Genomic DNA, 15,149 nt, shown 5'->3' with positions numbered 1-15,149 from the left:
ATTATATTTGCATTGGTCAATCACCTTCAGGCACTGAATAAAGACAGGGTGTCCATATTAATATTATCAAATTTGCCAGTTGTCTTTGCTACAGTTAATTATGAGGTTTAGACAGAGCTGCCCTGTACTGGCTTCATGCATCCATTGTTAGGCAATTGCTCTTCTGACTCATGAGTTCTGTCACATGGGATGTTGCAGGCTTCCCTCTCTGTCACCTGACCCATCTTGTTTAATGTGCAAGAGGCCATTAGGAGGGTTAGTGAAGAGACATAGACTGAAATGTTTTCAATATGCTAATGTTTTAGCTCGGTGGCCTTGACTGAGGAAAGCCTTTAAGTCCATCCCTGTTTAGGATTGTAATTAAGTCCATTCTTAACCTTATGCACAGGCTTATGTGCTGTCCTCAACAGGGATACTTTCCTAAATAGGAACCTCATCTCCCTTTCATCCTGCCTACAGGGCAGTTGAATCTATTTCTCAGTTACGGGGTGAGATTGAAGCATGAATAAGGGCAAGCTGATTGAGACTCAAACCTGATAAAAATGAGATAGCAATGGTTAGCCAAGGTCAACCAGATCATATGACAAATATATTTGTCCCTTTGGGTATGTCTACACTACCACCCTAGTTCGAACTAGGGTGGTTAATGTAGTCAATCGAAGTTGCAAATGAAGCCCGGGATTTGCCGGCGCCGGGGTTTGCCCCTCCCATTCCTTGCCGGCCGTCCCGGCTGCGCCGGGGTTGCTCCCACCCTGCCGCGTCTCCAGACCCTCCAGGTGGGCCCCAGGGTCGGCCGGAGTGCGGGGCACGGCCGCGCCGGGCGCCGCCCCGTCACAATCAGATAATTCTCTCTATGCATCAAAAGGTCCTGATAGAGAATAACAGTGATTTTTCAAATAGCTCATATAATAAAACAGCTGTACTACACATAAATGGCAGCAGATAATTTTTTGCCTACTGCCTTGAACCAGCTGCATAAAATCTTGTCCTTAATGTTAACATAAAAACACTTTCTCAGCCTGATGCAGTTTGTTGCATGGAATATAATGAATGTCCATTTAAAATTAATGAAAACCACTGTGGGCAAAATACTAGGGAATATGTGGCAATTGTCCTGCATCAGCAAAGCAGGCTAGATAACCTAAAAGATCTTTTCTATCACTTATTTCTACGAGACTAAATTAAAAGCAATGATCAGACTAATAGATTATATCGTAACGTTTCTTTCCCTGAAGGATTCTAATGATAATACAGAACTAAGGGCTGATCCTGAAACTCTTCCTCATATCAATAATTTTGTTAGCTGATGCTTTACTGAGTAAAAGTCTTTAGTCTTAACTCAAAATTTTTCAATTGTAAGCTCTTCTCAGTAGTGTCTTCCTATATGACTGTAGAGTGCCTCACACATTTTGGATGCTACCGAAAAATAAATAATGAATGAAATAACATATGCAGACATATATTGTAAAATGGGTCATGTTTAGTAAACAGATTTTATCAGCATGACTTTGGGATGGTGACATTACTCATGAAGAGTAAAGATATAAATGAATCATGCAGGTCAACTCCGGAGAGTGCCAATGAAACCCTTCTAATACCACACACCAAAAATGTTGTGCTATTTGTTTTGGAAGAGCCTTGTATTTGTAGTGGTGGACTTTTCAAGGAGTCTTAGTTTTGGGGGACATTGGTTCCTGTTTGCTTTTTGTACTTTTATAATATTGGTGCTCTGTTGTCACAGTTCACACTTTACTCTCCTAAGGCCAAAAAACCTTAAAGTGAAAGAGAATGTTGCTAGTTTCATGTTAAGGAGCTAAGAACCAGGAACGAGAATTCTGTACATATCGAATTTTTAGAGACCAGGATTTTTTGCATTTCAACTACTATAATTTTATAAAAACAAATAATCATGTGAATATTATTTTTTTCTTCTATTATATGCTGTTAGGTGGAGCTACAGTTCTTATTTGCTTCTCTTGATGACTTTCCAGGAAGATCATAAACATGGTAACATTGAGATCATCTGAAAGACTAGACATATTCTGTCTTTATTAAAAGCAGAGATAACTTACCCAAGCTTAAGTGAAACTTCTAAGACCATGTAATTTTACCTCCATCCATCAGCACATTGTACTGAATAATTATATCATGCTACTCTGTGAAAAGAGTGATTTATGCTTTTTTAAAAAAACTACCTAGTGAGAAGTATATTCTAATTTGCCACAAGACATCTCAGGTGTGCAACTGCTTTTAGTGATGAAAGCTGCACCAGTAAATGCCCATACATCCAACTAAGAATGTGACCTATTAAGCCTGACTAGATAGTCTTTTCTCAGGCAAATCTTCCACTGAGGTAAAAAAATGCAAAATTGGTCCAGAAAAATGCATAACAAGAGGGTTCTAGAAAAGCATGAAAAATCCTATCATATTTAAGACAAATACAGGCAGTCCCCGGGTTACGTACAAGATAGGGACTGTAGGTTTGTTCTTAAGTTGAATCTGTATGTAAGTCGGAACTGGCGTCCAGATTCAGCCGCTGCTGAAACTGACCACCAGTTCTGACTTACATACAGATTCAACTTAAGAACCCCAAGGCAACGTCTACACTGGCCCCTTTTCCGAAAGGGGCATGCTAATTTTACAGGTCGTAATAGGGAAATCCGCGGGGGATTTAAATATCCCCCACGGCATTTAAATAAAAATGTCCGCCGCTTTTTTCCAGCTTTTAGAAAAGCCGGAAAAGAGCGCCTACACTGGCCCCGATCCTCCGGAAAAAAGCCCTTTTCCGGAGGATCTCTTATTCTTGCTTCAAAGTAACTCGGGGACTGCCTGTAAATAATCTAGACTTAAGTTGTCTCATAATCATTATCTTATTAAAATTAAAATTGCACTCATCTTACTCAATATCTAAATGTAGAAATATCCATAGGAAGAAGTGGCTTATGTGAATTCTTTTAGAAGTTTTAAAATAGCAGTTGGAACTTATGTACCTTGTTCTGGAAGCCACCACCTTGTTGAAACAGGCTCTTACTTGAGGTCTGCCATAACCAGCATCACAATTAAATGGATTAAAAATCAGTTTCCAACCAGATTTAATCATGGTTTAACAATGATTAAAGAAAATCTACATATTTTGTTTAAATATTGGCTTTTCTTTTGACTGCAGGTAATTTACAGTAATATCCTGTAAATACACTTCAGTGTTCTTTGACAGCACTACTCTCCTCAGCATAAGCTTTCATCTCCTTTTTTCAGCTCCTGATAACACAGGCTTCTGGGCTGGGAAAACTATTTCTATCTGACCCTCCACACCAAGCTGCCTGCTGATCAGACAGTTGTACTGTACTAGTTAGTTCAAACAGATGTACTTTTTCATAGATTCTGATTCTTTCTCATCCATAGCAAACTTTTCTTCACCTTTCCTTATTCTTCTACATTATTAACCTCAGTGATTATTCTGTAAAATAATCGAAAACTATTACTGTAAATCCTGATCAGTAATAGAACTTACCTATGCTAGCCATAGATATGTCAACTTCCTCATCTTTTTTACCTGAAATGCAATAACATGATTTTAAGTTGGCATTTAAAAATTATAATACATTAGTTATCCTTCTATAAAATATTTAATTTGATAACATACATAAGTAGCAATGCATTCTTTATAATGTATGAAATCTAATCTATGAAGAGGAAGCACAATCCATTTTCTATTTAACTGAGATTTTATGAAAGAAACTACTGAATGAATACCCTATTAGAATGAGATTCTGGATGTATTTTAAAAAGGCATTAGCATTTCATTGAAATTTGAGAGAAATGTAAAATTCATGTTTATTATGGACAGGCGTCGAGACAAAAAGGAAATCTCCCACCTTGTGGCACAAATGGAGTCACTGCATTCTCCTGAGCACAGGAACTGCTGATAACATCTCCTGGGTAACCTGACACTCAAAAATGGTAATGACTGAATGGGATGATAAATGGTCAGGCCCCCCTAAACACTTTGGTCAGTAGAGCTGGCCTGCATACAGATGAGCAGATGCTGAATCTTTCTAAAGGGTGGAGGAGTGGGTATGGCACTCCAGGAATCATTGTGCATCTTGTGCTTATGGGATGATGTACAAACCCTACAATGCATCCCGATAGGAAGGGATTAATAGTCTGGCCTGTAGTCTGCTTTGCTGCCCAACACTCACTAAATACTAGGGATGTTTGAATGTAAACGACAAGCCATTTAACCGATAAGCAGAACTTATCAGTTAATGGTGTTGGTTACACTCAGCGAAGTCCTCACCCTGGTAACTGGGCAGACAATAGCTGCAGGCTCTGCTCCCAGAGAGGTGGACCCACTGCGGCAGTGAAGTCTCCTCATTGAGCTGGGATGGCAGGGGCTGACGGCCTCATTCCTGGGAAGGCTTCACTGTGGGCTCTGCAGTATAAAACTAAGCTTTATATCTGCAGAGCCCTCAGCATGGGTAACCAGGTAACTGCTGATATTTTCAGTGGTTATACAGTTACCCTATTACGCTATTTTTAACATCCCTACTAGACACACTAATTGGGAGGATATGATGGTGTGCATATCCTAGGCAGCTAGTCAGAAGCACTAAATCTAAGCACTAGAGAATAGCTTTGTTTAATGTTACTTTGTGCATTTTGTGCTTGAATAACAAGTGAAGCTCTGAGAAAAAGATCCTCATCCAGACTCTGGCTATGGCTTCAGTCCTTCCCAGGTTGGAGACACAGGCCTCAAGTCTACATGATGAACTGACCCAGGTCCATACGTAGCATACATAGGGTGCTGACCTGTTGTTCACAGTACTGATAATTATTTAACTGAAGAGGTTTTTATTGATGCCATTCATTGAGGCGTGTTTCCTTTCTAGTTTCTGCTGTGGTCTGTTGGCCCTCTCCAGACCTGACTCCAGCACAGCTCCCCTAGAGCAATGCAGAAACAGCAGCAAAACTAATTCACCATCCTGCACTTTTCTAACTCTTTCTCCCCATTTCTCAGTAGATTCATAATAGCAGAGCACTATAGTAAAGTTACATGTTATTACTGCAAGACTTCATTTATATTTTAAAAATATAATACATTGGTGCTCACTATTAAATAATAAACACTATTTTCTGCTCGATGGCACCTTGTTATGCTATACAAAGCATGCAGATCTTTTATAGGGGAGAAGGCAGTATGCCATTAATATTTTCCTGTACTTAAACCTGTTTATGGTGAAGCAATAATAATACTTAATCATACTTAGCTCTCATGCTTTTCATTGGTAGATCTCAAAGATGCATTACAAGGAGATAAGTATGGCTATCCCTCCTTTATATTGGGAGAAACAGAGTCACAGAGAAGTAATGTGACATGCTTAAGGTCACCCATCAGCCCAGTGGGAATAGAAAACAGATCTCCTGAGTGCTCTATTTTCTAAGCCACATAGAAAATCTAAATTACATTTCTCTAAAAGAAAACAGTGTGATGTAATGTCCATGTTACATGTGTTTTGGTCACTTACTTGCTTATTCACAAAACTATAATAATTCGTAACAGGTCTCCAAGTCACTGGTGAAAATTATTCAGTTTTAATATACTTAGTATATTTGTAACATGTTATCCCAAACTGTGTAAGGAGCTGCGATATAAATCTAAGCAACATCTTTCTTTATTTCTGTATCATACATACCAAGCTGTTTTCGCTTGCCTTTGGCTGATCCTTTAGCTTTCATTTCTCCTTTACTTTTAAGTTTCTTTGCTGATTCTTTGGCACTTAGTACAGAGGACTTGCTGGATTTTGGACTTTCTAACATTTGTAAGATTTCTGTCTGAAAAGATATTGTATAGCATTAATATATTGTAATCAAAGGGTCAAGTTTTCATCCATGTCCAAAGAGACTGTCCAAAGGTTTATGTCCCAAACATAATGTATTTTTGAAGTGGAATCTTATAGTTGGAAAGTGATGCTGCCTCTGTTTTAGGGCTTGTCTACAATGTGCACTAGAGGGGTATGGTTTTTAAGCACATCAGTACATTGCACACAAACTGGCAGTAAAATTTTCACAGTGTGTTAATGTAGGTTGGTTGCTAGGAAATTTTTAGTGTGCACTAGCATTGTCTAGATGGGCCAGTTAGCATGTAATGCAAGTACAGTTTAGAAATCACATTTTATAGTGCACGTTGCCTTGCCATGTAGACAAGCCCTTTGTAGACTAGTTATAATATTGATTGTTACAGGGCTGAATTAAAAAAAGTAATAAAGATAGAGTAGACTTAACACACTAACAAAGCTGTGTACTCTTGCTACAGTCTTCTTGGAACATGTGGAATACCATAAATGTAATTATTTGTCCCAGTGTTTTTAAACATAGGCTGTAGCAGATCTGTACACAGCATTTCTGTCAGATGTACAGAGTATTATCAAAAGCGATATTTGTGTGTTTTCACTGTAACTAGAATTTGTTGGAGATACAATCTCAACAAATCTCAACATGAATAAAACTATTCTACCTACACTTTTTAATGTTTCACTCTTTCTTCTCAATTAAACTTCTTGAAGACAAGTAACTACCATCTTTGGATATTCCAGTTCCACAAGAGCAAATTCCAGTACGGTAAAGATGAGGTTAGAGGAGATACAATGACCTGTTAAATGATATGTCATTCCCTGACCCAAAGTTTTCTTTATCACAGGTGAAAAAGAGGAATTTGTAGCTATCTCAGTCAGGATTCACGGACTCGAGCAAAGCATACTTATTTTGCTGTTCATGGTTGTTTTCCTCATTGTCAATTAACAGTCCACAGTATTTCAATTGACAGCACTATTTTCCTTCAGGATAGCCCGGGACATCAACCCAAAGTACCCACAACAATGTATGAAAAAGCTGTAGGTCCAGATTCTGTTCTCATTACTAACACTGAGTCCAGACTAACTGACCACTATTTGACTTTTTAGTTTAACACCGTTAAGGGCAAACTTGAAGAACTGTACAATTAGTTACAACATACTGTCACACTTTTGTCTTTGACTTCATTATTCTCTACACACAGCTGGAGGAGCCTCAAACAGTGGCTCTTGTTCCACTCATCTGCAGAAGTGGGTTGTGCCAACAAAAGCCCATAATACAATGTGTTTTTGTTAGTCTCTAAGGCGCTATAGAACCACTTTCTTTTCAAGTTTTTTTTAAGACTGGCTTATTTCGTTCTTCCTCTTCCCTCCCACTATTCCTTCCTAAAAGATAGGTGACAGGGTACAGAAAAGAAATATAGAGGTTTGTTTTTCTGCTGATGACTATGGCGACCATTCTGAACACATAAAAGTATCACAAGAAAAGAGGTTTCTGCTCAGACCTTTTTTTCCATTGAAGTAGCCCAACATAGTTTTTTATGTATATAATGATTTTAATATATAAAAAAAACAATTAGAATAGCAGAGAGCAGGTACTAAGAAGGATCTATTCTGCTCAGCATAAATGTAGAATCCTGCCAGCAAGATAGGTCAAGCAAGACAAAACAAACCATCACCTCCTCTGAAATACAGTTGCAGCACCATCATGTGGAAAACATACACCTAGCATCCAATTAACTAGAAGTTTTTACAAACAGATTTGTCCAGGGTTTCTTAGGTCAGTTATTATTAGTGAAATCCAGAAGATTTAAGCGTCAGCAACAGAGGGTGGAGTGGCAGTTGCATTGTACCATAAGTTGCTATAATGTGGGCATACAAATTTGAAACTAGTTTTTAGGATTGTAAACTAATTAGGGCAAAGACCATATTGTGATACATAAGTGATTTCACTACACGTTGCATATTTTGTGTTACCACAATATTAATAGTAATAACAAAGGTTGAGCACTCATATCATAGGGCTTTTTATTACTATCATGATACAACACTTATCAGAGAGACACTGAAGAACACTAAAAGGAACTCCTCCAGCCTTCTTTGGACAGATAGCATATTCATCACAAAGGATCTGAGACGGAAGATAGGTGAGATTAAAATAAAATAAACCAATACCAGAGTATCAGAGACTCCCCCAGGGGAAAACCAAAAGAATGCATTTTAAGATGCCTAATATGTTTTGTACATTAAAAAATGTCTAGATCTATGTGTTTGTAATTTAAAGGATTATCCTAATTTTTAGTTTAATATCTTTCCTCCCCAGGTTAAGAAATGTGGTGATTCTCTTTTTTAAAAACTACTACTCTCAAATCATTCTAGAAGCAAAAAGAAATAAAATATCATATTCTGCTCTACATTACCAGAACATTATAAATATGTTTACATTTGGAGGCAGCCACTATCACAAAGAAGTAGAACTAGTTATCTGTTATTTTAAACTTGGGTGCTAATCCATCTTCCACTGAAATAGATATAAAAACATTACTGAGTTGCAAATACAGTCCTCTTGATAAAAAACATTCATGAGTTGTACAAATATAAACCACTTACTTTTACCACAAGTTACAACTATGCTAGCACAAGATAGGCTAATGTCTTTAATCATTTTGTTGCTCTTTTCCGGACTTTCTCCAATTTGTCCACCTCATTCCTGAAATGTGGTGTCCAGAATTGGATCCAATATGCCAGTTGGTAACGGTCTGTATTAAAAGATATCTAAAATGTGAAAACCAAGCGCAGTCCTCCAAAATATTCTTACAATGGCACACCATAAGGAAAGGTGCAAGATTAATAAATGCAAGTATACAGATCAATTTTCTTACACACAGAAAGTCACTCCTGATCCATATCCTTGTAAACTTAAAACAATTGTTGCCCATTGGACTGCCTGTGTTACTGATCCTATAAAAGGGATGCTGTGGCTACTCTAACTTGAGCCAGAGGCTTGTAGCTCTGGATGAAAGAGAGAATGTCTTCCAGTACAAACAAAGTGTAATTCTGAAAATTAACTTGAGGGCAAGCTGAACCATTGAATATTTAGTACAGTCAAATTCCATTATCTCAGCATTTCCTTATTGGAAATTTTGATTTGCTACTAGTGAGTAATCAAAACCACAGGTCACATGAATACAGGAAACACTGAAATATCCGAGATTAATCACATGGCTTCTTTTAGGAAAGTACTTACAAGTAATAATAGTGTATATAAAACATCACTGTGTTCCATTCTTTTGTGTGGCTTTAAAGCTGCTGTTCTGAGAAAAAGAGTTAAACAAATATCTTTAAAAAGTACATTTTAAAAATCTCTCCAGTTGACTTAATTCTTTCCCCTTTTATCCTCTGTGCAACTGAAATAGCAGACAATGGGGGGGGGGGGGCTGGCAGGAAGATTGTGGGCGGGAGTGTGAAATATAACTGAGTTGAACAGTAGGGGTCAAATCAGGAACCCAGAACGGCCACTTAGATAACCACATTTATTATAATACAGTTAGGGAAAAAATCTAATTAGTTAGCCATTATAATCTCACAAACAGTACATCAATTCTGACTCTAAATTTGTCATTTTCTGGGTGTTCAATTATCTATAGTTAGAACACTTGGACCTGATTTTATTGCTAGTGAAGTCCACAGCAAAATTTCTATAGATTTTACAGGAAACAGAACAGATCTCTATCAATTACATCTCTGCAAAGTGGATGTTAAAATGCTACCATTTTGATTTGGCAACATACTGCTCAGAGGTATGTGACTGTATAAAGTGCAATGCAGTGGAGAATCAAAGTCTTAACCTTGATGAGCCACCATGATAGCTGACATGAATCAAAGTCTCTAAAACCATGGCATCCAACATGCTAGCTACTAGCCACATGTGGCTATGTGTCCAGTTGAGAGTGGCTAGTTTACTATAGCAGTAGCCATTATAGTGGCTACTGCTTCAGAACTGGTTGGACACCACAACTCAAAAACATTATAACATTAACTTGGGTATTATGCGGGGATCTCCTGTAAATTTAGTCATTAGTGTCTAAGTTAAAGTCAACATTCCCCGGACTTACCTTTACTTCGGACACTTCCCTATTTGATTTCCTTGGTTTAGATACAGTAGCGTCTTGCACAGAAAACTAGAAAAGTGTCAGATGACACTTTTGAAAACATGACCCTTAGTGACTTGCCTCAGCTCACAAAGTTGAGCCAGTGATGGAATAAGAACTAAAAATGAGGCCTCCTGATTCTCATTCTTAAATAATAGCACTAACCCATAGGTTCTCAAACTTCATTGCACTGCAACTCCAAAGCTAAACCCCAAGAGCTCCAGCCCTAAAGTGTGTGTGTGTGAGGGGGGGAGGTTAGAGGGAGGGAGATGTAACTTGAGCATGCCACAGCTTCAGCTCCAGGGTGGTAGGGCTTGAGCTTTAGCCAGGGCCCTAGCAAGTCTAACACCAGCCCTCCTAGTTAGCAGTCTTGATCCACAGTTTCACTGTGTCTAGACTGCATCCCTTTTCCGTAAAAGGGATGTAAATTAGACATATCGCAATTGCAAATGAAGCGGGGATTTAAATCCCCCCCGCTTCATTAGCATAAAAATGGCTGCCGCTTTTTTCCGGCTCGGAGCTTTGCCGGAAAAAAGCGCCAGTCTAGACGTGGATCTTTCAGAAAATAAAGCCTTTTCCAAAAGATCTCTTATCCCTTATTTTAAGAGGAATAAGGGATCTTTTGGAAAAGGCTTTATTTTCCGAAAGATCCGTGTCTAGACTGGTGCTTTTTTCCGGCAAAGCTCCGAGCCGGAAAAAAGTGGCAGCCATTTTTATGCTAATGAAGCGGGGGGGATTTAAATCCCCGCTTCATTTGCAATTGCGATATGTCTAATTTGCATCCCTTTTACTACAAAGGGAGGCAGTCTAGACACAGCCTTTGAGAACTGCTGAACTAAATGATGTTCTTACCTTCTCTTAGAAAAATGTAGCACCCACCATAAAATATACAATTTATCAATTTATCTAACGTGCCAAGTACAATTTCCACTATTACTTGAATATTATGTTAATCGCTTTTTGTTAAGTACTGACAGTATGGTCAAAAGTGTACAAAACACAGATAAAGAAATGTCTCCTCCCAGGAAAGCTTACAGTCCATATAAGAATCTTTCACTGTAAATTTTTCAGAAGAGATCACTAATTTAATTATTGTCAAGCAGAAATGCTTTGTCCATTTTCAATTCCTAGCCTCACAGAAAGCTCTCTGTGAGTTCTTATACTCATCAGAGTAAGACTCCACTATGTATATTTCTTTATGAATACCTAAATGCAATATTTTCATATTATTCATTAACAGAATACCTGAACACTGATGTTGAAAAATAGCAAAGTATACAAAACATATATACAAAGAATAGTTATTGAAAACATAATGGCTACGTCTACACTGGCCCCAAATTCCGGAAAAGGCATGCAAAACAGGTAAGTCAGAATAGTGAAATCCGCGGGGGATTTAAATATCCCCCGCGGATTTAAATAAACATGTCCGCCGCTTTTTTTCCGGCTTGGGGAAAAGCCGGAAAAAAGCGTCTAGACTGGTGCGATCCTCCGGAATAAAGCCCTTTTCCGGAGGATCTCTTATTCCTACTTTCAGGTAAAAAAAGTGGCGGACATGTTTATTTAAATCCGCGGAGGATATTTAAATCCCCCGCGGATTTCCCTATTCTGACTTACCTGCTTTTCATGCCGTTTCCGGAGTTTGGGGCCAGTGTAGACGTAGCCAATATGATCAAACCTTAGTACTAGATAAACCAGACATTTAATCTATAGTCTGTTTATGTCCACGGATACACCTTATTTGCTGTCTTAAAAATCTTTTGTAAACTATGAAGAGTCAATTCTCAGCACAAATTGTCAGAACAAGATAATAATATTAACTGGCAATGTCCAAGCAGACAACTTTGTGTTTGATATTTTATAGATTAATCACCATAATGGAACTGTTGTGCAGTCTTAAGCCTTAAACTCTAAGAAGAAAAATAAAGATCAGAATGTTCTCCTAATCGTTTAATGGACCTAAAAAATTAAAGTTATAAAACAATACACATTTGCTAGGTGCTACAGAAAGAGAACAGTGATTAGTTATCAGCAACATAAGGGATGTTGTCTAACCTGAGAAGGAAGAATGATTAATAAGTGGATTAATTGAGCCATTTATGGTCATGTTTGTGTGTATTACTAATTTAAAACTGATTTATAACAATTTAAAAGAACTGAATCATCAAATATACTTCTAGATAACAAAAACAGTATCAGCAAAGTATCAAAAGCATACTTTGTTATTTTGTTGTCTGTGTCACCAGATCTAAATTAAAGAGACACAGGCAGTTTAAAAAGCACACTTCTGTCTGGAAAAAAATAGCTACATTTGTTAACAGTAACAGACAAGAATGATCAAATCTATACAGAAGTTCTTGTGTTGTTTATTTTGATTAACTTTTATGTAACTTGCCTTACACAGTTTTCAATATGCCTACAAATATATTAATTGACAATGTATAACTGTATTACAGAAGCTGTGTGGAACAAAGCAAGAATTTGTGGTTATTGAGGCCCTAATCCAAGCAAGCGTCTGAGCATATGAGTAATTCCACAACAAACAGATGCTTAAATGCTTTCCTAAACCTGGGCCTAACTAGGTGCACCATGGGCTTTGCTACCTGAGAGGACATATGGAGGCAATTAGAAAAGGTGGAACACCAGATAGATCTTTCTGATAAAATTATCAGCAATATCATAATGTTGACATTATGGAAGCACTGCACACATCTTTGATATGGTTTCTGGGTGTCTATAAACTCAGGAAGACTGCAATGCATCACTTTACAGATCAGATTAATATTGTCAAGATTTTCTTTGCAACTACAGAACTAGAAACACAATATTTTTAAAACAAACACTTAGATTTTAGAGCATGATTCTGTGGCACAATGTGGATCCCATGGTAAATTCCAGAGAATACAAGGATTCTTGAGTACAGGTTTTGATCAGTTTTCCAGCCACTTGATTGGTGCTGTGGTTACTCAGGGTATGTCTACACTACATGGCTCCATTGATGGCGCCATGTAAATTGGTTTACCCGATATAGTCGATGAAGCAGGGATTTAAATAATCCCCGCTTTATTAAAATAAAAATGGCCACCTCGCTGTGCCGACAATCAGCTGATCTGGCACAGTGCGGCAGTCTAGACGCAGCTCGGTCAACAAGGGAAGTCTTTGTCGACCGCTCCTGTAAACCTTGTTTCACGAGGCATAAGGGAGCAGTCAACAAAGGCTTCTCTTGTTGACCGAGCCGCGTCTAGACTGCCGTGCTGTGCCAGATCAGCTGATTGTCGGCATAGTGAGGCGGCCATTTTTATTTTAATGAAGCGGGGATTATTTAAATCCCCGCTTCATTGACTATGTCGGGTAAACTAGTTTACATAGCTCTGTTGATGGAGCCATGCAGTCTAGACGTAACCTAAGACTACAAGAAAGATGTGTGCTGAAGGGTACCTGAAGGGTACTTTCACCTTCTCCTCACAAAGGATTAATGGACACAGATTTTTGAAATGGTAACACACAGAAACCTGTTGGGGTACTTTAACCTTTCGGGGCACTCATTAATGGATTGAAAAGTAGCCATTTTTTTGCAGAGTAATTTCAGGAACCAACTATAGAGAGAGACTATGGAATTGGCTTTCATATGCAAATTTGACACATTTACCCAGGGACTGAACAAAGACATTAACTGGACAGCTCACTATAGTCAACATCCAAATGACATTGAAAGCTAAGTATCAGACACTTACAGCCTATTAGCCTGAACACTATACTTGACAGTTTTTTTTCTCCTCCCTCCCCTTTTCCTGCTTTATATTTTGGGGTTTCTGTGCCTGTTGCTCCACTCATCTGAAGAAGTGGGTTGTGCCCACAAAAGCTCATGATGTTATATATATATTTTTGTTAGTCTCTAAGGCCATGTCTACACTACAGATAAGATCAAAGCAACTGCAGTCAATCTTCCAGGGTTTGAATTAGTGGGTCTAGAGAAGAGACACTAATTTGAACTGAGAGGGCACTCCCATCAGTGCTAGTAGTCCTGCTTCTACGAGGAGTAAGGGATGCCAAAGGGACAGTGTGCTCCTGCTGACCTCCTGCAGTATGGACAGTGTCAAAATTCGAGTTAAGATACTTCAACTTAAGCTACCCAATTTACATTACTGAAGTTGTGCATCTTAATTCAAACATCTCCTAGTGTAGACCAGGCCTAAGGTGCTATGGACTACTCATTGTTTTTTTAAGTTACTGACTAACATGGCTACCCCTCTGAGACTTCTCATCACTGTTTGAGGAGAGCCAAATCCGATCTGATTTAATTAGCACTGATGTTACACCCGTCTCTATATCCCTTCCTTTCTTTCTCCTCAAACATCTGAAGAAGTGAGCTGTATCTCACAATATCTTATGCCCTAATAAATTTGTTAGTCTTTAAGGTGCCATCGGACTTCCTGCCGTTTTTGCTGAAACAGACAAACACAGCTACCCCTTGGAAACCTTTGCTAAGACAACTGATTGTCTTGCTCTGAGCAGGGGTGCTGGACACATGGAAATCATCAGGTCTCAGCATGTTCATCTTGAAGAGTCTGGACCATGCATTCTGTCAAAGTCCCAGCATGAAATTCAGCATTTTGATTTAAACAGGCTCTGCACTGCACACAGGGATTTGCCCTGCATACACTGAAATTTTTTTAGAAAGAAAATGAAGGTAATCTATACCACAGGCCTATGCTATAAATTCTATAGTGTTTGAATGGAAGCTAACTGTGGGTCATAGGATTAGCAATATTTTCACATTGTAGTATTTGTTGCTAGAATAGAGTTGCCAACTTTCTAATGGCAAAACAATGAATACCCTTGCCCCACACCCTACCCCCTCCCTTTCTTTGAGGACCTGCTCCTGCCATGTGTCTTCTTACTCCTTCTCCTCCTGGGGAGCAGAAGGGGACTCTAAACTGGGGAAGAGGATTAGGGTGTGGACTCCAGGAGAAAATTTGAGCATGGGGGGGTGTCTTGGTGCAGACAGGGAGTTGGGGTGAGGAGTGGGTGTGTATGGGGCAGGTAAATGTTATGGCGGAGGGTTCAGGCTCTTTGGAAGGGCCAGAGATGAAGGTTTGGGGTGTAGAAGGGGGTTCACAGCTGGGGCATGGGGTTGGGGATTGTGAGA

General features: G+C 38.7%; 1 protein-coding gene across 3 annotated transcripts in view; it reads right to left on the bottom strand.

Annotated features, from left to right (window-relative positions):
• Window positions 1-15,149, bottom strand: part of DNAI3 (dynein axonemal intermediate chain 3) — a 54,031-nt gene that overhangs the window by 37,782 nt on the left and 1,100 nt on the right. Inside the window, exons 1-3 of one of the 3 annotated variants that reach the window (XM_025183175.3) lie at window positions 9,097-9,249; window positions 5,694-5,832; window positions 3,512-3,553 (exon numbers count right to left, since the gene is read on the bottom strand). In XM_025183175.3, the coding sequence (XP_025038960.3) occupies window positions 3,512-3,553; window positions 5,694-5,832; window positions 9,097-9,135 (220 nt within the window). In that variant the 5' untranslated portion in view covers window positions 9,136-9,249. Of the gene's footprint in view, window positions 1-3,511; window positions 3,554-5,693; window positions 5,833-9,096; window positions 9,250-15,149 lie in introns of those variants that run through there. The other 2 variants (XM_075936377.2, XM_075936376.2) reach the window with 2 other exon arrangements.

Source organism: Pelodiscus sinensis, chromosome 9 (genome assembly GCF_052426305.1).
Source record: "Pelodiscus sinensis isolate ZL-2025 chromosome 9, ASM5242630v1, whole genome shotgun sequence".
NCBI lineage: Eukaryota > Metazoa > Chordata > Testudines > Trionychidae > Pelodiscus > Pelodiscus sinensis.
This window is presented reverse-complemented; position numbering and strand designations above follow the sequence as displayed.